Here is a 24,534-nt window from a genome sequence, read left to right on the forward strand (position 1 = left end):
ATATAAGTATATATATAAACCTATTTTCGAAAATGTTGCTATTTGAAATATATTTTAAATAGTATGTTCATGTAAACGAGGCATAATACAAGTCCGAATCTGTCTTGGCAAGCAGGTGTCTCCTTAACAACTTATTCGTTCCCCAGTGTGCGATAAAAAGCACGAGGCAATTTCAGAGAGTTTGAAATATGTGTCAGAGTTGGTAAAGACGAAGCTTCTCCTGGAACAGTTGTAAATTTTTTATCGATTATTGATAAGCTTCGAGCGCCCATCCCTTCATTTTCCATCTCGATTAATAAATTATCCTGTTTACCTCATTATTAGGAACAAATTGTCATCACCGAAGAAGAGTCGCTAATTGCCTAAGAGAATCGCAGGAACAAAAATTGAATAATTTTCCTTTTACAGTTACAGGAAATGGTTAAATGGCGTGCTAACTTGATCCTGTTTCTATTTTGTTTTTAGTTCTATTCGGATACGAAACGGAGAGAAAAAAAGCTAGAAAGCGCAATTTGATACACAGTTAATTTCAAATATTTTGAAACAAGTTAGTATGTGTGGCCGTACATTAATTTTGAATAGTTATGTAGTCTACGTTATACATTAGGTGACTGTCACGAATTCAGTTTTTCTCATAGAATAATTGACATCGCCAGCTTGAGCTTTTGCATTTTTAGCTTTCCGTAGCTGATAATGTTTCAAGTCTTAACTTCACACGAAAGATATGGACCCTTGATTAGCATCCTATTATAATGGGATTTGATTCTAGTAAAGAGCGGATCTTTGCCGCACTGTAAAAACACCGAAATAACAGATGTTTCTATATGTGCCTTTAATTGCTATTTCATAAAAGAGGCACCCAAAGATTCCCGAGAAAAATAAAAATTTTTTGACCCAGTAGAAAATTTCCTAATGCATTTTGAATGAGTAAGTCTTTATGCGACTGTTAGTTAGGAAGTTAAGCTTTAGTAATCCTTGCTGCCATTTTCCGTTGCAAGAACAGAAACCTACAAGAAAAGGAACACGCCGAAGACAGAATTATGTCGACAACAAATTTCAGTAGCGGTAGAAGTCGCACGGAATCATTTAAAGAACTGCTATGCTCTTCCTCTTTGGTGGGTGGGCTTCAACAACAACTATCAATTTGCTTCTTAGCGGTTGACATTCTCCTCTTCATCACAGCATTTGCAGGAAATTCTCTTATCCTTGTTGCCCTCCACAAGAAATCTTGCCTGCATCCGCAGTCAAAACTCCTGTATCGTTGTCTGGCAACCACTGATCTGTTGGTTGGTCTTATTGCTCAGCCTCTCGATGCTCTATGTTGGATGTCCGTGGTTCAGGAACACTGGAGCCTTTGTCGATACGCAAGGGACGCAGCCGGCACCACAGGCCGTGTATTGAGTTTAGTGTCTTTGATTACGATGACGGCCATAAGCGTGGACAGACTTCTCGCCCTGATGTTGGGACTGAGATACAAACAAATTGTCACTTTGAAGCGCGCGTATATTATTGTAACTACCTTTTGGGTTTTTACCCTTGTGGTCTCTTTAAGTGGATTATTTTATCACCGTATAATCTTTATGTACAGCTGCCTAGTTATATCATTTTGCCTGGTAATATCATTCGCATCGTACACAAAGATTTTTTGCACTCTCAGATATCATCAAGCACAAGTACGAGATCAACAACAGCCGAGCCGAACAAATGCACTGAGCATGGCGCGATTCAGAAGGGCAGTAAACAGTGCACTGTGGGTGCAGTTAGCATTAGTTGTTTGTTATGCACCAATATGTATAGTGAACATCGTGATCGTTCATAGCCAAAAAATATTCACTTCTCCAAGTCGTCATATGTAAAGTAGCAGTAATTTTACTTTGCTTCAACTCGACGTTAAACCCGTTCCTATACTGCTGGAAGATTAGTGAAGTGAGACAAGCCGTGAAGCAGACAATTAGAGAAGCACTTTGCTGAGTTAGGAGTCTTCGAGTTGTTCCTCAGACTTTGAAAGCAGACTTATTAAGTCACGATTATTATTGGAGAGCAATCGTTAAATACCTTATTGGATAAACGTAAATAAGTGGCTCAATAGAATAGTTGCACAGGCTGTTCTCGATAGTCTTTATATCTCTGAGAACAATTTAGAGACGGCCTAGGTAACCCTAGCTATGTGTTTTCAAAAATATGGTTTCTTGCCGCTATGCTAAAATACAAGATGTCATAATCGAAGAAAAGATATGCAAACATTTTACTTTCATGTTTTCTCCGCTTAGCAGTATGAAGGTATCAGATAAAACTTCGAAGAGTAGTTGAAGAGATGTGTTTGAGGCCGATGTTGTGTGTTTCGAGAAAACTATTTCCACTCATTTTTTCCTGTAAGTAAAAGAAAGCGCTTGACGTTGATGTTGACGCCATATTGCCAAAAGAAACAGTCCAGTTTAAGTCTAGAATTTGTTTGTTTTGTGATCAGAAAATTACCCGTAAAGCTTATGTGAAGAAGTTTCTGTTACTTGTATATTTAACTGAAAGTTACGAAAGTGTATGAAATAAAATTGATCATCTCTGTTTGTTATGGAATTTTTTTACAGATCGATCGATGTGCTGAAGTTATATTGGCCACGGCGAAAAACAAGTTTCGTATCATTGTATAGAGGTCACCATATGTTGAGTTTGTTGCTGGTGTATCTTTAGGTTGTCTCTGAGTTTTACGGATTTTATTTCCTCCATTTCCGAGTGATTAACTGCTGTCTCAAAGTTCCTCAAAGGTTTTTTTTATTCGTTTTCAAAGCTTTATTATGAGCTCAGAATTTGCTTCAATACCATACCATCTAATTATCGGCCTAAAAACGACATGTTTATTTCGCCCATTAAAGAAGTGATAAAATAGATCTTCGAACGAAAACGGATTTGAAGAGAATTTTGGCAGCTCGTTGAGCCCGTTAAGAGCGTCATGTGGAAGAAAATGTTTAAACGGTTAGTGTTTTACGTACGTGGTATCTCTGGTTTGTTGTGTTTCATTTCATCAAAAAAAATTAATGCAGAGTCTCGAGTTGACATTAGCTTTCTTATGCAAATATGATACCACTATTAGGATTGGAATCGTTTAAAATGAAGAAAAAAAGAAACAGTTTGCTGATCTTAGCTGAACGTCACGTTAACTGTGAAAGTAGGTTACTGGCACATGTCGAATCCAGTGGCACGAATTCCTTGGTATATAGGAAGGTCTTAAGCGCGGTTATTCTTCCGCGATTATTCCACCTTTGTGATAGCATAGTTCTACTGAGGATGAGGATGGAGATTTACAACTGTGTAACTGTGTCTTGTTGAAGATATTGCTTAGTGTATTGATTTCTTTGTATGATTGGCAAAATGGGAGTAAAATTTATTATCTAAAGTAAACGTGAATCGAATTTACATTATTCAGAATTAATAATGATATCGTGAATGATTTTGTTTCAGAAATATTTCCCACCTTTAGGACTTTGAAATTTAAAGCCTTAGTCAACTCGCAATCTCTTTGTCTTCACGTCAAACGAGTCACGACTGCGCTGGAAAATGGTGCGTTTTCTTTGAACGACGCAAAGGTTTTCATCGAGTATTTAATGAACTTTAGAGAAAGACACAAAGCACGGAAAATTTCGATGTATGTTTTCTGTTATGCCGATCAAGGTTACTTAGGGGTAAATATTGTTGTATAGAGCTGTATAGTAATGTAAACTGCAGTAGCGAGAAGTATAATGTTATCTAGGGGTAGATATTGTTATATAGCGCTGTATCGTGATGTAGTGTGCAGAAGAGTGAAGTATAGTGGTATCTAGAGGTACATATTGTTGTATAGCGCTGTATAGTGATGTAAGCTGCAGAAGAGAGAAGTATAGTACTATTTAAGGGTACATGTTGTTTTATAGCGCTGTATTGTGATGTAAATTGTGGAAGAGGGAAGTATAGTGCTATCTAGGGGTACTTGTTGCTTTTTATGATCCATCAAATATTTTTGCTCGCGCGCAATTGGTGTAAACGCAGCAAGTGACTAAATATCCCCCAGCTAATACTGAGTGATATCCGAGAGTATCACGCAAGCGATATTCCCCAATTTGCAAACCTTACGTCTACCTCGATAAGTCTTCGTTTCAAATTTAATTCAATTCAGTGAGCTGTTCATAAAGATTCTTTCACGAGCGTTGCAAAATAACTGAAGGATGAAAATCACAATAGCCTCTATTTTGCACGAAAATATGTTCGGATATTTGTCCTTGAACATTTTTCCTCGAAGCTCACAGTTTTGGCATTTTGGAATAGATAATGTCCGCGGACAAATATCCACAATTATTTTCGTGCCAAATTGGAGCAATAGTTTATAGAGCGCTGTATGGTGAAAAAAATTCAGTGGAGGGAAGCATAGTACTATTTAGGGGTTCATATTGTTGTGATGCGCTGCACAGTTACTTAATTTTACGGATTTACAGTGCTACTCAGGGGTATAATGTTGTATTGTGCTTTATAATTTTAAAAGTTGCAATGAAGGGATGTATGGTGCTATTTAGGGGAGGAGGAGAGGGGCATATAGGCGTACGTATTCGAGGAGGAGACATGGAGTCCAATAATCGACGGAACGTGTTTGCTCCTAATGAATCTCTCAGGCTGTTATCGACTACCTCTTAGGAAGCATTACAATAACTTAACCTTTCTTGATTATTGTCATGTCAAAACACTTTTTCAAGGTCCTCTCTGCGTCTACATCCAAGATGACGGCTACCGACTCGGGGAAGTCTGTGGATTGGCCTGCTGCCATCTTGGAATCGCGATGTAGGTGGACCCTGGGCGAGAGTTTGATCCATTCCCAATCAGATGATAGAAGAAACCTTAATTTGGACATTGAAGGACTTGTTTCCAACAAAATGCATCGATTATGTCGCAAGACTTGGTGGGAGCTCTTTCGTTTTATAGCTGCTACTGTGATGAGAGGACCGAGGAGAGCAAACATTGGCAAGTGAGACTTAAAATTGAGACCCCTGTGGACTGGGAATGAGTCGAAAGGAAAACTAAGATTTTACTAGACATGATGCTAGGAGGACACCATCCTAAAGTGAACAAAATAAGCATAATAACAACTACTCTGGGGAAGTAAGGAGGTATATGAGTTGTAAGAGACCTGACGTTGCGCGAGGATTGAGACGAATGAAAACTGAAACAGACAAGGAGATAGTCGCGTCTAATGAAGCGCGTAGAAGAATAAAGTTGAGGGCGATGAAAGAAGTGCGCGTAAAAATGGGAATAAAGGAAAAGTACGATGAAAAAAAGGGAAGGAACAAAAGGAAGGAGAAAAAAGAGATGCACAAATGTGAAAAGGTGTAAAAAGGTAAAAAGGGCGCACACAGGTAACAGTATGAACACGTCCGTTGGCATTCAAAATCGTATGACAATATGGAGAACGGTAGACAGTGAAAGAGACACAATCGAAGAGTTGACGAGCGTTTGTTAAGTGGGTGGGGGCTTGAAACATGGAATGTCAGTACACTGTCAGCTGCAAAGATTATCAACTTGGCGCGCGCGGGTCAAAACAAGCATTGAAGTCCCCGTAGGATCTGTTCTCCCTGCATCTCACGCGAATCCTTAGAATATGGAGACAGACAATGAAAACATACGCAGTTTTTGTATTTTATACACTCTCTATTTCTCTTACACAAAAAAGTAAGAAAAAGTACAATACAAACTGCATTAAATTCTTCAAGGCATTAAGTAAAGTACGCGCTAAACGGAGACACTAAAATGAACCCATTTATTCCCAAGATTGATCATATCTTAAATTCTCCTCACAAAATTAATGCACCGACAAACATGGTGTCAATAAGAATTAGAGAAAATCTAAACTAGCGGATTATTTTTCACTAGAAACGTTATGTTTCATCGAATTCTCAGAATGAAGCAACAAAGAAACACATTCTTATCAGTTGGGAGAATTTTTCTTCACAACTTGGGAGTTAATGAGTTAATGAATAAAAACTAAGGTAAATGAATAAATAGCTTCGACTTTAAGTACAAATAGCATCAAAACAATTCACACCAAATACACTGATATCATAAAAAGAATGTTTAGTCTAAATTATCCCAGCTTGTTTTTAAAATCCTACGTTACATCATATTGAACCATGTGCAAGGTTAACTATTACATTTTAAACAAGCATATACCTATGGTAGTTATCAAAATCTGTCAAAAATTAACACTGATTTTACAAAAATTTCTTTTAAAACAGCTGTGATACAGTATACCTTAAACTTTGACCACATAACGGGTTCTAATTGCAAAGCGTGCTCTGAATACCTAAGTATAAATTCTTAAATCTAAGAAATATATTATCACACATCTCCAAATTATACTAAGGTAAATTTAAAGCCATGAAAAAAGTTTGAACAGCAAATTTTCAAAAAAATGCAAGTTTTATCCTGAAGCCCTGAACCTTTTTAACTACGGCCTAGACTTACATTTATTCATGAACATTTTCACCAAAATAATTCCCATTGAGGACTACATGGCTTACTTCAATTGTTTCCCTAATTTAATGGCGTAAATATTTTCCTAATGAAAACAACAAATTCCATGTCACCTACATTAAAAGTCACAGCAACGGAAACTTCAGTTAAAGTAAACTCTGCTTCGCTATTTCCTTGTTTAGATTACATGGACAATTTGTCTCTGTCGTCGTTCTCTAAAACAAACTGATGAGTGTTTGATAAAACGGACTAATTGATCAAACTCGTTTGATTGAAAGCAGGCCGTTGTAGCCAGCTCTTTGACTTATTATAGGCCTTTTTCCTGAGAAATTTCAATTTTTGTTTCAACATTTGTAAGAGTCATATTAAAAAAGTCAAGCGGGCGGAAAACAATTGTAGGCCGGGCCCACGGGACAAGAGGCTAGCCACACCCCTGAGAGCAGGTCTAATGTCTCTAACATATGGTCAGTAAATTCAACAACATCATCTCTGATGATTACTTCTTCAAATTAAGCTTAGAATGGCAATCTTGGCACTGATGGAATTAGATTGCATTAAAATGGATTGAAAAAATAGTTGAAAATGATAATCAATGTTTTTGTAAAGATAATTGCAAATTGCAACAAAGTAATTTATGACGTAGAAAAACCATTAAGATCAATTCACATATGGCTGCGAATTTTGCAAATCACATTTTTGAAATTAAAATTTCGCCATCTTTTGCAAATGACAAGCTGTTTCTCTACTTATCAAAAGCTTAGAGTATCAACGTAATTAAAACCCGGTGGACAAGCTCCTGGTTGTGTACAAGAAAAAAACCTTTAAATTATTTTACACATGACTGATTGCAATAAAGGAATAGATCTGAGTGTCATTTTGGCGAAACGAAAACCTCGTAGTCGCCTTCAACAACTTCAGGCATTAACAGCAGAAGCCTTGTTGCATCTTGTTCTCTTCGCAAGCATCTAAATTTGTAAAGGTAAAAAAATAGCAATTCCACTGAACAAAATATACTGAAATAGTCTGTTTTATTTCTTCACCAAAGTAAAGTCACACATCTCAAGTTCCATTTAACAAAAAAGTGAAAAGTAATGAAAAATAGCCAAAAAGCGCCAAAATAGAGAAGCATTTAAACCTTCCAAGTTCCTGCGTCATTCATTTTGAGATGAAATAAAAAAGTTTTCATTTATGTGATTTCATATTCAAATTTTCTCTTTCCTTTGCCTTGAAGTCAAGAGTGACGTCATCTCCAATCAGCAAAAAGGGCGCCCAGTGTTTGATGTCGCAGAACTTGTCTGATTCTCTGAGGCTTTTCATGGCCAGGTTCAGTGACTCGCTTGCTGGTTTACCGCCTGCAAGTTGTTGATAAAAGTATTTCATGAACTCAAGAGTAGCCTCGTCATCAATCGCCCATAGGGACACCACAATAGACCGAGCACCAGCCCCCATAAAAGCGCGCGCAATGCCAACCACACCTTCAGCCTTGATCTCGCCCCGGCCGCTGTGGCAGCAACTAAGCACAACAAGTTTGGCCCGAAGTTGAGCATTCAACACATCTCCAATTGTTAAAATGTAATCCTCCTCCGTTGGCACAGTAGATATTCGGTGTGGGTCAGGTGTAAGAGCAATTTCGCCAGTTTCCATACATCCGTGTGCCGCAAAGTGAACTAGGGAAACGGAACTGAGTCTTTTCAACACCTCACGTTTCGTGGCCTGACTGCCAGTGATTGGCGTGATATTCAGAATTTTTCCGATCATTTCTACTTCTTTTTTAGCATACTCAAGCTGCTCGAAGACTTTCTTTCCCTCGCTGTTAGTAACCTCGGATACCCACGGATCTCCTACAAGTAACGCATCACTGCTTTTGTGATAATCATCTGGGCAATCGGCAATGAGTCTAAGACTTGCTAACGATGGAGCGACTCGGATTGTGAACGATTCACACAGGTATTTAGAATTACCATCCTTCAATGCAGCGTAAGGAGCGATCCACAGGGGTCCATCAGGAATAATGAGTAGCTCATCCCCTTCAATCAAGTTTGCCACCGGCTTCATAACCATATCATACAAAGTGCTCAAGCATCCGTCTTGTTGGATGTGAGGTTGAGGCTTGGCTTCTTTGGTTTTCTCATCCACTTTCGAACGGCCCTCCCTCAAAGCATCTAAAGATCGATTCTCGCATCTCACATTAGAACGAACACCAAGTTGTGTATAGACACCGAGCATGAAAGCCTCAAAGGACAGGCTAGATCCACTATTCTCTGAAACAAAACCTTTGAGTTTACTTTGTCTTAACTGAACTTGTTTTCCTTCGGACACAACCCAAAGATGGACGTTAGCTTCGTCCACTGCCTGAAAGACAGTGTTTGATGGAACGTTTTTTAAAACCGCGCAATCTTCATCTTCTCCCTTGTGGTGACTTGTTCCACCACAAAAACTGGATTCCATGAGGTCGGTCAGAGCTTGAGCTCGTCCTTTCTCGGCAACAAATAAGGCTTCATCTACATTACCTTGTTCTACGAGAACTCTCCACAAACCCGTATACGCCACTTGATACTGATTTCGAAAATTAACTTTCCACTCATCTTTAGATATTAGAAGTACTCTCAAGCAATTGAATAAGTTTATGCTAGCTTGGTAATGTTCAACGGCTTTTGGCAGTCCACCTTGCAACTCAAAAACCAATCCTAATGAATAGTAGGCCGTTGCCTCCATGGATTTGTCTCCTACTTCTTTAGCTACTACAAGATGTAGGTTGTGGTACTCTATGGCTTTTTTTAAATCAGCCAGACGGCCATGAGCATTGCCAAGATTGCCATAAGCAACACCCTCCCCATGCTTGTCTCCTACTTCTTTAGCTATTTTAAGACTTAGGTTGTGGTACTCTATGGCTTTTTTGAAATCACCCAGACTGTCATAAGCATTGCCAAGATTGCCATAAGCACCACCCTCCCCATGCTTGTCTCCTACTTCTTTAGCTATTCTAAGATCTAGGTTGTGGTACTCTATGCCTTTTTTGAAATCACCCAGACTTAAATAAGCATTGCCAAGATTGCCATAAGCACCACCCTCCCCATGCCTGTCTCCTACTGCTTTAGCTATTTTAAGATTTAGGTTGTGGTACTCTATGGCTTTTTTGAAATCACCCAGACTAAAATAAGCATTGCCAAGATTGCCATAAGCAACACCCTCCCCATGCTTGTCTCCTACTTCTTTAGCTATTTTAAGATTTAGGTTGTGGTACTCTATGGCTTTTTTGAAATCACCCAGACTGTCATAAGCATTGCCAAGATTGCCATAAGCAACACCCTCCCCATGCTTGTCTCCTACTTCTTTAGCTATTCTAAGATCTAGGTTGTGGTACTCTATGGCTTTTTTGAAATCACCCAGACAGTGATAAGCATTGCCAAGATTGCCATAAGTATTACCCTCCCCATGCTTGTCTCCTACTGCTTTAGCTATTTTAAGATGTAGGTTGAGGTACTCTATGGCTTTTTTGAAATCACCCAGACAGTGATAAGCATTGCCAAGATTGCCATAAGCAACACCCTCCCCATGCTTGTCTTCTACTTCTTTAGCTATTTTAAGATGTAGGTTGTGGTACTCTATGGCTTTTTTGAAATCACCCAGACGGTCATAAGCATTGCCAAGATTGCCATAAGTATTACCCTCCCCATGCTTGTCTCCTACTTCTTTAGCTATTTTAAGATCTAGGTTGTGGTACTCTATGGCTTTTTTGAAATCACCCAGACGGTGATAAGCATTGCCAAGATTGCCATAAGCAACACCCTCCCCATGCTTGTCTCCTACGTCTTTAGCTATTTTAAGATGTAGGTTGTGGTACTCTATGGCTTTTTTTAAACCACCCAGACGGTCATAAGCATTGCCAAGATTGCCATAAGCAAGACCCTCCCCATACTTGTCTCCTACTTCTTTAGCTATTTTAAGATGTAGGTTGTGGTACTCTATGGCTTTTTTGAAATCACCCAGACTAAAATAAGCATTGCCAAGATTGCCATAAGCACCACCCTCCCCATGTTTGTCTTCTACTTCTTTAGCTATTTTAAGATATAGGTTGTGGTACTCTATGGCTTTTTTTAAATCACCCAGACGGTGATAAGCAATGCCAAGATTGCCATAAGCGTTACCCTCCCCATGCTTGTCTCCTACGTCTTTAGCTATTTTAAGATGTAAGTTGTGGTACTCTAGGGCTTTTTTGAAATCACTCAGACGGTCATAAGCAATGCCAAGATTGCCATGAGCAACACCCTCCCCATGCTTGTCTCCTACTTCTTTAGCTATTTTAAGATGTAGGTTGTGGTACTCTATGGCTTTTTTGAAATCACCCAGACGGTGATAAGCATTGCCAAGATTGCCATAAGCAACACCCTCCCCATGCTTGTCTCCTACGTCTTTAGCTATTTTAAGATGTAAGTTGTGGTACTCTGTGGTTTTTTTGAAATCACCCAGACGGTCATAAGCATTGCCAAGATTGCCATAAGCCTTACCCTTTCCATGCTTGTCTCCTACTTCTTTAGCTTTTTTAAGATGTAGGGTATGGTACTCTATGGCTTTTTCTCCCCGATTATAGAGATATATGACTTTCTTGACATCACCTGAACTTGCACTACTGTGGTCATGAGTAATAGGACCTTTTTCCTCCATGGATTTATCTTTCACTTCACTGACAGACTGAAGTCTTAATGACAACAAGATCCTATTGTTTTTGTCAATCTTTTTTTTGTTAAGGGTTAAAAATGTGGAAAAAACGAAAAAGATCATGTTTCTGATCATATTGATATGTAATAGTCTATTTTAACATTTGCGTGCTTGGTTCCCAAACCTCTGAACAAGAGCGATGATTAAGGGTGACCTTGTTATGATAAAAACATTGCTGCCTTTTAAATGCAAACTACTTTGTTATTATCTTTTCTAAATACTGGTCTCTACCACAACAAGGTCACCTTCAGCCTCACTCCAAATCAAAGGCCTGGCAACTAAGTACACAACTATAAAATGGCCCATTAGGAGGGCTTTGCATGAAAGGTAGAAGATTTATCAACATTCAGTCTTAAAGTCAGTTATGAAGTAGATCTACACTTCAAAAAATGTTTTTTTTCTGTGTGCAGCCTCAAAATTTAACGCGCAATATCTAGATTTAATCCCTAGTTTCCAAAAACTGAGCAGCACTTGCTCAATTTTTAAATTAATATAGCTTTAACATCTGACAAATGTTTTACAGCAGTGGAAGAAATGAGTCTATAACACAAATACATGTATTTAAAATTGTTATTTGTCCATAGGAAAGCACAACGAAAGTTTATGAGTCTCTAAGTAGTGGCAAAAGGTCGAAGGCAAGAAAATCTGCATAAGATATGTAAACATTACCGAGCTTTTTGTTTTGGCTTATTTTAGAGAGATCATCTACCCAAGTACGATGTATAAACTGGATAAAATTTAGTCTTCTAACCCTTTAACTCCCGTGAGTGACCAAAAGAGAATTTCTCCTTACAATAGCAATAAAATATCAATCAGATAAGTGTGGAGAGTAAAAAAGATATATCAATTTAAAAATAGTTAGTTGATGGAATACTGAATTCTCTGTACTAACATTACAAGAATTGTATTATTGACAGTAAGGATAATTACAAATTTGGTCTGGGAAATTAAGGGGTTATGTAAACTAATGTACCAGTTATTGGCATGGATAGTAGAACTAAGTCAAATTGGCTAAAAGGAGTAATTTCATTAATAAGTCATGAGGTAATAACTTCTCCTATGTTTTTAATCACACACACTTAAAGTATATGAGCTGACAAGTTCCCATCATCATTAATACCCTTCTTTGTATTTTCTCCCTTGAAACATCAACTTATGGAAACTTTTTTCCATTATACCCACGGTTAAAAATGAAAGATTCCTTCAAAGGATACAGATAGTCCCTTATCACACCAAGTGATTGCTTCTTCAAATCTCTTCAATTCAACACAAGCAGTGGCTCCTGTAGGCAACAACACAAAGAAGCATACTATTACTGTAGCTCAATTCTGAGAAAAGAACCTGAAACCATTGAAATCATTACAGACCAGAAGAAAAAAAAAAGACAAAACAAAACAATACAAAAAAACTAAACGGAAAATGATAAACAGGCCCTATTAGGTTTCAGTTAGATTTATTTAGCCTTACAGACAACTGAAACTTCTAAGAACACTTAAATTAGGATCAACAACTCCCACAAAAACACTAAAAGTTAGGTAAGTCCTGATCCTTCTTTTTAAAACAGCTAGACAGTGACTTCAGAGCGTGTCCACGAGAGCACCGGGCAGTCGTGCTACATGCCGTCTCACCGATTTCAATGAAACTTTGTCAGTTTAAAGGGTCTACCCCAAAACTCCAAAAAACAGCCTGATTTCTGTTTTGGTTCTTTCCAGGGGGAGATAGACCACCCCCCGCTTTTTCTTGGTTTTCACCAAGGAAATCGCTTCAAATAGTTAAAATGTATGAAGCTCTCACTGCGATGGTATTTAACCGATTGCTTTGAAGATTTGTACACATATTTTAACATCCTTAATTAATGGCCGCCGCGAGTATCAGTCAGTTTGATCGACGGCTTGTCAATCAACAGAGGCAAATAAACGATGGTGTTTTTAGACTTTTTGATTCATCTAAATGTTTGACAACTTTGAGGTCAAATATCACCCGTTGCCAGAAAGCTACAACACTAATCTTAATTATTCTTTATAACCCATCATTTCATCTCTGAAAATCATCAAAAAAATCTTTGGGCACTATCGTATTTTTGCCTTGGATACTTTTTAAAATCTGCGACTGTGACAAGTTTCTCTCAACTACACCTGTCACCTACATTTTTTAGCACTTTATAGAAGATGATTGCTCAAGAAAGGTGAAAAATGTGAAAAACTTTCGAGATAATTTGTAGGGATGGCAAATTTCACGTTTAGAGAGATGCATGTTGACGGAAGATCAATGGGAAAATCGTAGCGTTTCTTTCTTCAGTCGTTTATTACTTTGAAGATTTGCTAAAATCAGGACATAGGGCTCTTGTACAGAACAAAACATTCATTAGCCTATACTTTGATCGTCTATTATCATTATCGCACAGTTTACAATAAGGAAGCTTTAACAGGAGAGGAGATTTTAAGGTCACATGTCGCCTGCTTGTTGACGTACAAGTTCCGAGTGTGACAACTTCGGCTTTTCCATACCGCGAATGACGGGAAACTCTGCCCCCCTTATTTGTTAGGAATTATAAGAAAGTTCGCATATAACGCGCGCTGTCATTGGTTGAAAGAGCGTGCTCTATGAGAGTATAGAGCATAGAGCTGAGCTAGAGCTGTCACGCCATCTGCCAATTGTACTATGTTCGATCTTTTCCGGCACTTCTTTTCAGCTTTTTTCCGATAACTGGAATTTCGAAACTGAAGCGAGCCGGAAAGTAGCAACAGAAGAATCAAACAAAGGTTTGTAAACATACCAGGCGCCGTAATTTACGTGTGTAAGCCGCTTCCTGCATGCTTTATAACAGAACAGAGCACAGTCAAGGCTTCTCTATTTGTTAAATATCAATAGCCCCATAAATTCATTAACTACGCCGTGTTTCCAGAAAATAAGAGTGGAAAATGTTTTTACCACTTTCCACCATCAAGAAATTCCACGTATAGGAGTAGTATTTGTAGGGTCACTGCGTGACCTTTTATGAGAAGTAAAAATTGTTTGTTTTTTTTTTCAAGAAGACACTTCTAAAAAGTTCCTAATCTTCTAAATACCATCTGCATTTGCTATTATTTTCGCTGATTGTCATGGCCTTTCCTGCGTGCACGTGCGAACTAGTTCATATACAGGACTCTTTCCAGTTTCTCTGGCTGGTGTCGGGCTTATGTGTGTAGGTCTGGTTCAAAAGATATCTGCACGCTGCAACACGGGTTCCTATGTTTTCTCCCTTTTCTTTATTTGTATTTTCATTCTCTTACTTGCATTATCACACATTTATGTTTTTTTATTCCCTCAGCACGTTCCCTCAGATTTGGAAGTAGGCCATGAAAAGTCGATATTGACCAGAACTGAAATCTTTTTCTATCATTATTTGTTTCGGAGAACCCCCGTCATTTGTGACTATTTCTCAAGAAAATGTGTTTTTATTTGCTATTTATTTCCATTAGAACATGAAACTAGGTCCTGATAAGTTTTTTTGTCTCGTGACTCCTAAAAACTGTGTTTGCGACAACATCAATTGAGAAATCAAAGGCAATTACGCCTGAGAAATTCGCTTGTAGTCTTCTACCCGCAGAAGGCAACTCCATATCATAACACGTTCTAAGACCTCTGTAAACTAGAGACATTGGGTGATGTTGAGGAGTGAAATATTTACACTAAATCTTTAACCCTTAAACGGATCACGTACTCGTACATGTAACGTCCGGAAAATGTCACGCATGTATAACACCGTAGGCGCACCTGGCGTATTCTATCCACTGACTTCAATAGTAAAGAGATAACTTATTTACTATTTGTATATGAGCAGGCTTATTTACCCCGCTTGAAAAAATCCTTGATGAAGTCTACTATTGTCAGACGAAACGCGTGGGAGATAAATACAAGTTTTTACTTTCTCAGTTGGTGCAGTGATGCTCATTAGTTTGTTTCGTCAAAAATGCTTTTTATGTGAAGTCACGTCGACCTCGACAGAAAAACTAAACTCACCCTGTCATAATCAATGGTTTGATACCGTAAGTACCAATTTAGGTACATCATTGGGCTTTGATCACAATGATGAAAAAAATGTGCGTTTCCTCACGCTCGCCACGTTTATTCTTTGGAAAATTTTTTTACTGGAGGGCGATGTCGCTTAGCTTGGCGCGTCTTGACTCTGGCCGACGAAAATTATCGAGGTGAACTCCATGAAATTCTAGTCAAATGTTTTAAAAACTTTGTCTACCCTTGATTTCCACGCAGTAAAAAAAGGCAAATCCCGAACGGTATTTCAAAACACTTTATTCATTAGTCACTTATGAACTGTTTCATAGCAGCCTGAGGAAAAAGAAAAATTGAAACAACCGGCGTATCGGTCAAATGAATTCCAATTTTTTCAACAAGGAGTTGGTAGGTTCATTTTTCCAAGTAAATTTAAGTGGGGGTTATTTTTTTGTGACAGCCGATCAAAGATAGACATCTCTGAAACGTCTCTGAAGCTCTTTTTAAAAAGAGCGTACACTTCCGATAATATTTTCCTCCTTCTCGCAACAGCGCAACAGACATTGTTAATCCTATGTAGTGTAGTTGTATCAGTTGTATTACGTCTTCATAGTGATGCCATATAAGAAATCAAGTGTCTAAAAAGCCCTCAATTCAATCTAACACTCGAATTGATAAAGTCAAGATGGTGCAGTTGTCTTGTTCATTTGCAATTAACTGTATAACAAAATGTTACTTTTCTCCCGCTGGCCAGGGACGGCAACAGCTCATACCTCTAAATTCGTGGGTATACAGCTTGAAAAAAAAAAAAAACATTTGAGAGACGTCGATGTATCCCAAACATGCGTTTCCTCCGAGATGGAGCTTATTTTAGCGCGTATTGGCTTATTTGGAGATTACGAAGGCCGCGATTTCACGATGTACCTCAAATATCGTGCACAACTTGGTGTGAGATTCAGACCTTCGGGTTCGTTAATGCCAGTATCCTCCTCATAAAAATCGGAGACATAAAGTGAGAGAGAGATGAATCTGCAGATGGCAGAAGAAATCAAAGCTGGTGAAAATAGAACGCGTACTCTAGCTGCTATCTTAGAGTCGACAATGAATAAGGAAGAAGGGCAAGAAGAGCGCTTATCTGAGCATCAGTTTTCCTAACCGGTGATTTGTGACTGAGATGAACTTTATATCAAATGATTGCTAGGGATACGCAGGTACTGTAGAGGCGCTCACATAGATAGAGGTGGGCGATCCTCCCTCTGACTTAAGAACTGCGACAAGTTTATAGCGCAGACCAACTGGCAAAGTTTGAAGCCCCTCAGGGTCTCACTAGGCTCATCACATTAGAAAACTTCGGCAAACTAGTCGTAGAAGCGGGTGGTTATCAGCAACGTGCACAGATTTCTGAACGCGGGTCATCGCGAGAACTATACCCAATCCGTCATAGACGGAATAAGAAAGCCAGATATTCTTGCTAAAATAAGGATGTATCAAGACGTTTCAGTAATTGGCTGCCATCCAAATGTACCCTGACAAAGACAAACACAGTGAAGCCGACAAAAAAATTCCGGCTAGGATAAGATCAAGAGGAAATGGACTGAGACCGGCTTACCATTCTATAGGGGACGACTACGTTCGAGGTCGGACCTCAGGTAAAAATTCTGACGAACAATCCCTAACTAGCCAAGTGGACTTTGGATCGGCTCTTTGGAAAACACAAAAAACAGCCACCTTTCTCAGAAAGCAGGGAACTATCTCCTAGACGTGTGCTGGACAAGGGAGGAAACTAGTAAGGTAACCGCCTCTAATGTGATTTCCCAAATATCGAGTTTAAGAGACGACACCAGCCAGAAATGTTGTCTAAGACTGACCGGTTGATACAGCAGCAAATCGCTCGACACTTCAGCCGGTTATCTGCCGTAACAAAAATTAGTTTATTGATGAGGTCCCCCTCTGTAAATATGAATGAGGACGGAGAGGCCGATGCCAATGATCTAGCTTCAGAATTCGAAACTGACCGAACAAGGCAGAAGATAAGGAGGGACCTTGCAAAATTTAGACGAAGACTGCAGGAGAGGGTACAGCTGCTATTAAGCTAAAAAAAAAAAAAAGACATTCGCATCTCACTTTTCTTTCGTATTTATTGTCTTTGCTCACGAAAACAACTGGCTATGTCTTGGGATTTCATCAAGGGAAATTTGCAGGAAGGCTACTCGACAAATTACTGCTGGCTCATTCTTATTTAAAAATTTTACAAGTCAATTAAACGCCGGCAACACTCGATCTAAAGAGATGTAGATTTATATGTAGTAATAGAATACCTGAAAAAATATGCAGATATTCTACGATCGAAGCAGGCAAATAATCATAGAGATCTGCAGATTATTCTGAAATTCTTATCTAGGAGATAGCATGAACAACGCGCTTGAATAATTCCTACGGAGAGTCTTTGGGTCACACAACAGATGTTAGCATAACGGAGTTCTGTATGTAAATGTTCGATGGCGGTAAGTGACAACGTCAACACTATTTTAATTTTATTTTCGGGATAGAAGCACAGTTTTTAGTCCGATAGAACAATTTATATTTGCTCTCGAGCGAGAGCGCAGAATTTCTCGTCTGTGAAAGCCGAAGTTGTAGCACACTGGAACATGTAGTAATATCAACCAACACGCAGCATGTAACTTTAAAATCTCCTAAAATGAGCAGTGATGATGATAATTATAGACTAATGAATGTTTTGTGCCGTACAAAAGCCATATCTGCTGATTTTAGCAAATCTTCAAAGTAATAAACGACCGAAGAAAGAAACGCTACGATTTTCCCATTGATTTTTCGTCTACATGTATCTCGAAAGTTTTTTTCGAAAGTTTTTCACAATTTTTACCTTTCTTGATCAATCATCTTGTGTAAAGAGCTAAAAAATGTAGGTTTATTTTGTCAAGTGACCGCCTAGAGCAAGAATTGCGTGACAAGTGTAGTTGAGAGAAACTTGTCACAGTCGCAGATTTTAAAAGGCATCCAAGACAAAAATACGGTAGTGCCCAAAGATTTTTTGGATGATTTTCAGAGATGAAATGATGGGTTATAAAGGGTAATTAAGATTATTGTTGTAGCTTTCTGGCAACGGGAAATATTTGACCTCAAAGTTGTAAAATATTTAGATGAATCGAAAAGTCTAAAAATACAGTCGTATATTTGCCTCTGTTGATTGACAAGCCGTCGATCAAACTGACTGATACTCGCAGTAGACATTAACTAAGGATGTAAAAATTGTGTGCAAATTCTCAAAATAATCAGTTAAATACCATCTCAGTGAGAGCTTCATACATTTTACCTATTTGAAGCGATTTCCTTGGTGAAAACCAAGAAAAACCGGGGGGGCTGGTCTATCTCCCCCCCCGGAAAAAAAACCAAAACAGAAACCAGTTTGTCGTTTTGAGTTTTGGGGTAGACCCTTTAAACTGGCAAAGTTTTATTGAAATCGGTGAGATAGCATGTAGCACGACCGCACGGTGCTCTCGTGGACACGCTCTTAACATATCCGACACCTGTGACTCATTGGACTTAAGGAACTAAAATATTCATGCTGAAATTTTGCTTTGCATTTCGCATTGAGTTCCTCACCCCGTTCAAAATAATATTCTCATCATGATTAATGGAAGTAATGGCGTAGCAGTCAAGAGCTGGATTCAAATGTACATCAGGGTGGTCTCGACCTCTTAATTAAAGTCCATTGAGACAAGATTAAACTCTATTTAACCTCATTTAACCTTAGAGTGTTGAGTTCTTTTATTATTATTATTATTATTATTATTATTATTATTATTATTATTATTATTATTATTATTATTATTATTATTATAGTATAGCTAACATATCTAACCTCTCACAATTGCCTTAAGGAAAGTTGGATTTAGCTCAATGGCTGCTTCTGCATCCCTTAGTGAATCCTGGTGATTTCCTGTTATTGAAATAAATATCTCTGATTAGCCATACATGTTGCAAACCAACTACCATTACTATAATTTTGAGAAAAACTTGTGATGCTCGTTGATATCTGGGGTAAGAGGTTACTTCTTTGTATATTTGAGAGGCCAAGACAAGAGGTAAATTTTTCCGGGCATGCATTCAAAATTATCACCTCTATCAGAAAACTACTACTGACAACTCAATAGCTACAAAATAGAAAAAAAAAATGCCTATTAAAGCTCTCATCATCTTACCAAGTTTAAAATGTGCAATAGCCCTGTTGTTGTGCAGTTTGGCCTTCAGTTCTTTCTCATTGCAGTTCATTTTAATTCCTTTGGTGTAAAAATGAATAGCATTGATGAAATCTCCTTTCTTGAAGGCCTCATTACCCTCATTTCTATAAACATCAGCTATGGCTGCAAAGAAAAAATAAAAAATAATTTGTGTCAAAGTCTGTGGTTGTAGTTAATAATTACCTGTGGTTGTAGTTAATTAGTGCATAAGCAGAGCTGCCAAGATCTGGAGATTTAAAATCTGCAGATTTTTCCTTTAGTGCCAGCTGCCACTTTTGCACCTGCCTGACTTGACCCATCCCCTGAAAAGCTTGGAGTAATACTGCTGAATCATTCACTAAGCTCATGAGAATAAAGGAAATGATCACCAACCTAAGAAGCATTGATCTTCAAATGAATTCTCTTTTTCAGTACCACAAGAAACATACAAAGAATAGTATGGAGAATATGGATACTGATGTTAGGGTGTCAAGGGTTAAACACCTCCATATTCAATGATATAACACTTGCACTCTACTGGAAATTGGTTGCTTAGGGGAAGTTCAAACTTTCAATTTAATGTTGCATAATATAATGGAAAGATGATGATGATGATGGTACTTATGATGCAAACTTACAAAATGAATGTTACATGATGATCAAATAAAGTCTTTACTTATTATAACTTTGTGTACTTGCTTTGAAATTTGAGAAAAGAAAATAACAAATATGTCATGGATCCTCTCAGTCAATGAACAGCATATTTTAATCATAGAAGAGAGTCATGACTGGCCAAATATCCTTTAAGGTGGTCATGCAGTGTATTAATATTGTTCTCCACATCTGCTTACATTCTTGAAACTGGTGGAATAGAAAATGTTTTAACAGTGACTGAAGCCAAAGTTGAACCTAGCTCACCTCGTAAAGTGTCCTCATCAAAATCTGGAGCATTTTCTTTGTCAGGTAAGTCTTCATTTTCAGATGGAACCTTAATTGGACTTCTTTCTCTAGCCATAGCAACTGTAAGGGGATGCTTCTTTCAAAAAGTTGCTGTTTTAAGTCATCCTGGCCTGAATAAAAAGATCGTTGCAAATGGTAAAAAATTAGCTCAACATATTACCCAATTAATTGTAAACTAAATATTTTTTCCCTCCTGAGAATGGGAGGGATACATAGACACAGAATCACAAGCAATTAATATTAATAGCATATTTAAAGCAGTAAAAGAACAAAAGATATATATACTGAAGAAAACAAGCATTAATATTTAAATAAACAGTAATTCACTTCTCGTTACAATAAATTTCAAGATTTACCAAAGACATTCCTATGCAATTGACTGAAATAAATTGGGCAAAAATTAACATCTGTGTGTTTCAAGTTTATATAATTTGTAACAGTAGCAATTTAAATCATTTAAACTAAGAGGTGGTAGGTAGTTAGGTCACATCTGGATTTGAAAAGTGGCCCGTCCAGGGCCTGAGCTTTACTTAATCCTGGTTTCCTTACATGAAGCAACTGGGAGTATTACTACCCAACCCTGGACAGGATGCAAGTCCATTCCACTGCCTTCCCCCCCCCCCCCTTTCACCCCCCTTGCATTTTATCAGGTTTCCCTAACTAATTTTTGCTACCCATTTATACTCCTGGGTGGAGACAGACACTGTAAGAGTAAAGTGTTTTGCACAAGAACACAACACATTGACTGGAACCCAGACCTCTTGACCCTGAGTCCAGCACAGGCCAGGCTACAAATGCAGACCTCTTGAGCGTGCGTCCACCTCACTAATCATAAGCCCACCATGTCTCTGCAAGAGGAGAGAGTTTATGCTGAATCATTTCTCATAAGAAACAAATTTTACAACACCAAAGTAAAATTTTAATATTTGATTTTTAAATAGGGATTACTGGTCAAAACTTATAAGAGATGTATTTCATTTATTCAATTTCCTACAGTTGAGCTGATGCCCATATTTGTATAAGTGATTGTTCGTTCAACTGCTTCACTTTATCACAGGAAAAACAGTGAAATATTTACATTTATGCATGCTGATGTATGTTGAAATGGATTTCAATTTGGTACAGGTGCTGACATTTTTGCTTTATAAGTATATGTATATTTTTTTGTATTTGTTGTCTGTGCACAAAATTGATTTATCTTTGATGCTAACTTTAATTCTCCTAATAATCATGACTGGTCGTTTTTTAAATATCAAATAATCCTTGCTGGCTGTCTTCATGTACAAAAAAATTCAATAAATGTGGAGTAGCAAGGAAGTCAATTGAACTGGAATTCAAAATAGCCTGTAAGTGTATATCGCTTTTACAAAAACCACTACAAACTTCTATATAACCAGCTGATTGCCAGGGCTTTACAGAGGTATATTGGCCCAAGGTTGTAACAGAAAAGGAATGACATGGTGCCAATATTCCCCAGAACCCCTCAAGAGAGCATGGTAATTGTCATGCACCAATGTCACTTGGACTAAACGAGTTTACAATGAATTTACATGTTTTATGATTTTCTGTATGGTGCAATGATGGTCTATGTGGCAAAATCCTGACCAAGTAAGAACCAATCAGAACTTTACATTTATCCCAAGACTACCTTGCCATATAACAACATAAATTATCAACAAACACATACTTGGATGCATGCAGCCTCATGCAGAACTAAACCAGTTTTGATTAAAAAAAAATTGATCGGAAACATTCAGTTGATATGATTATTGATTCATCGTATGCTGATTAGCAGATGACAAAAGGTAAAACTTCACTCAGACTCTAATCAATCATTACCAGTTGATGAATTGGATTCCTAAAACTCGAATGCAGTTAATTGAAAGGACTCTTGCAGTAAATAACTAGCTGAATTTAAAGAAAAATCAACTTGTCTCGATATTTAACAAGGAAATCAGTATAACAGTACAGTTTGGAAGGACAATCTAAGCTGTCTATCGAAAAGAAAAAATCCCTTTCAAACTACAGTATAAAATGATAAACATAAACACATGAAATACGCTGAAAATATTTATCGCTTTTTGATCAAATGCATCGTAAATACGGGAGCAAATTAAGTTGATACGTACATACCGTATTTACCCGTGTATAATGCGCGCCTGTGTATAATACGCAACCTAATTTTTGACCTCTTTTTTCCGAAAAAAAAAATTTCATGACAAATACCAAGAATTAAAACTTCCATTTTTTCACTTAATTAACAAGAGCTGGGAATTCATCAATAATATGTTTACAACAATTTCTAACTAGTTGCTACTACAAATATCGAACGCACCGAGCACCTATTTACAAGCTTTTCTATTCAGTAACAGTCAAACGTTTTATAAATGTTGTAACTTGAAGTCCTTACTAATATACCTAAATTCACAACTTGAATTATTATCATAACAGCCGTTCATAAACATTATTTCTACTCACAGTACTGCTGGTAGCTTGAATATAATTACTGCATTGCAATTGCGTGATTTAAGTAAAATGTTCAGTGTCTTTAAACCGACTCACAGTCCGATTCGAATAGGTTTTCGATGACTGAATCCTCAAGTTCATCAGTGATCTCAGTTGAATTGTAAAGCAATTCATCTTGTGATCCATTCGAATTGTTTGTGATCCCACACTTCAGAGAGAGGCAGCGATCATTTCTGATGGAATGCCTTCCTGCGCTTGTGAAATATACGAACAGATCAGTTCCTCCGAAGCCTTTTTTTGTCGTCCAGTAAGTTCGTGAATTCCATCAGCCATCCACTCCTTTCGGACTCCATCTCTAAATGGTTTGTTCAAAGATACATCGAGCGACTGGAGAAGAGAAGTTCGCGTTTGAAGGAAGTGTTCACAGTATCTGTCATGTGAGCTTCAAATGAGTTGTAAACAAGCAAGCTCTTTCTCCTCCCCAGGCCATCGATCCGTGCACTTTTACTTTCTTTGTTGCGTTTTTAACGTATGCAAATTAGGACGTGCTTGACAAACAATAGAATCCGTGTATACTACGCACCGCGATTTTGATGCTTGTTTTTATGGAAAAAAAAGTGCGCATTATACACGGGTAAATACGGTAAGCCCGACATGAAAGCTAGTGCCAAACACGATTGTGTACATGCTCCGCATGACACGTAAACGAAACTGAAAGTGTTGCGATCAAAAGGGCTTGCACTGAATCAAATCGATAATTTTAATATCCTTTGTAACTCTCCCGAATTACTTATTTTGTCCAAGGTAAATGCCAGGCATTGCTTGCGAATTTTTGTGAATTCGACAGCTGTAACTCGTTCAAACAAGCTTGTAGCTAACACGAAGCGGCAATACAATTAATACACGCCAGAATAAAGTAAAAGTTGGCAATCGTCGTCACTTAACTGCAGGAACGTCTTTCATTGTCGGAAATCAGCGAAAGTTCGGAAAGATGAGGAACATTTGAAGGAGGAAATCTCAACTAAAAACATTTAAAATAAAAGTATTTACCTTACACTCAAAAATCTGATAAAACCATGCGTTCTTACCTCTGTCGCGGAAATGGATGGCACGTTTGACTATTTTACGACCTTGCTTCCTCAGTCCGTCATGAAAATGTTTCAAAGTCACTAAGACAGAGAAAGTACTAAGAAAGACTCGAAAGCTATGTCATGGAACGGAGAATCGCAACGGCGCGTTGTGAAAATGAAACAAAGAGTTCTTTGGCCCATAAGTCTGTGCAAGCTTGAAGCCGGAAATGCTCCAAATGAAATTGAAAGAAGAGCCCACATATGGGCAGCTGTCACCGCCAAAAATACAAAAACAGAATTGGTTTGTAATAACAGATAGAGTCTAATTGTCTTTTGGAGAACGATTATCTTATCTTAAGAGTTTTATTTAAAATACAAATGGACAAGTCGCATTTGGTGAAATGAAATATTCAAACAAAAAATGGTTTATACAATTGGGAGCTGTGTAGCCACCCTTGTTGAACTGATTCAATAAAAACATGAGTGGCCAAGTGTTAACTGAAATGGTTCAGTGTCGAAATGACAAACGGTTCAGCTAACTGTACTTTGGTTCAGCAACTTGACAAAAACGGTTCAGAGTGGTGTGAAATGGCCTA

General features: G+C 37.9%; 1 protein-coding gene and 1 pseudogene across 1 annotated transcript; one reads left to right on the forward strand and one right to left on the reverse strand.

The window, feature by feature from the left end:
* Positions 1-732: 732 nt before the first annotated feature.
* LOC149038104 (adenosine receptor A2a-like) lies at positions 733-2,233 on the forward strand (annotated as a pseudogene).
* A 3,417-nt stretch (positions 2,234-5,650) lies between these two features.
* On the reverse strand, positions 5,651-24,208 carry LOC113672549 (uncharacterized). Its single transcript, XM_089187183.1, has 6 exons — positions 23,957-24,208; positions 20,361-20,512; positions 19,425-19,586; positions 19,085-19,162; positions 12,423-12,490; positions 5,651-11,223 (listed from the first exon to the last, which is right to left on the reverse strand). The coding sequence occupies exons 2-6, from the start codon at positions 20,455-20,457 to the stop codon at positions 7,672-7,674; spliced, it is 3,957 nt and encodes a 1,318-aa protein (XP_089043309.1). The 5' UTR covers positions 20,458-20,512; positions 23,957-24,208; the 3' UTR covers positions 5,651-7,671.
* Between the last annotated feature and the right edge of the window lie 326 nt (positions 24,209-24,534).

The sequence above is a fragment of the Pocillopora damicornis genome, chromosome 11, assembly GCF_964200805.1.
Source record: "Pocillopora damicornis chromosome 11, jaPocDami1.2, whole genome shotgun sequence".
NCBI lineage: Eukaryota > Metazoa > Cnidaria > Anthozoa > Scleractinia > Pocilloporidae > Pocillopora > Pocillopora damicornis.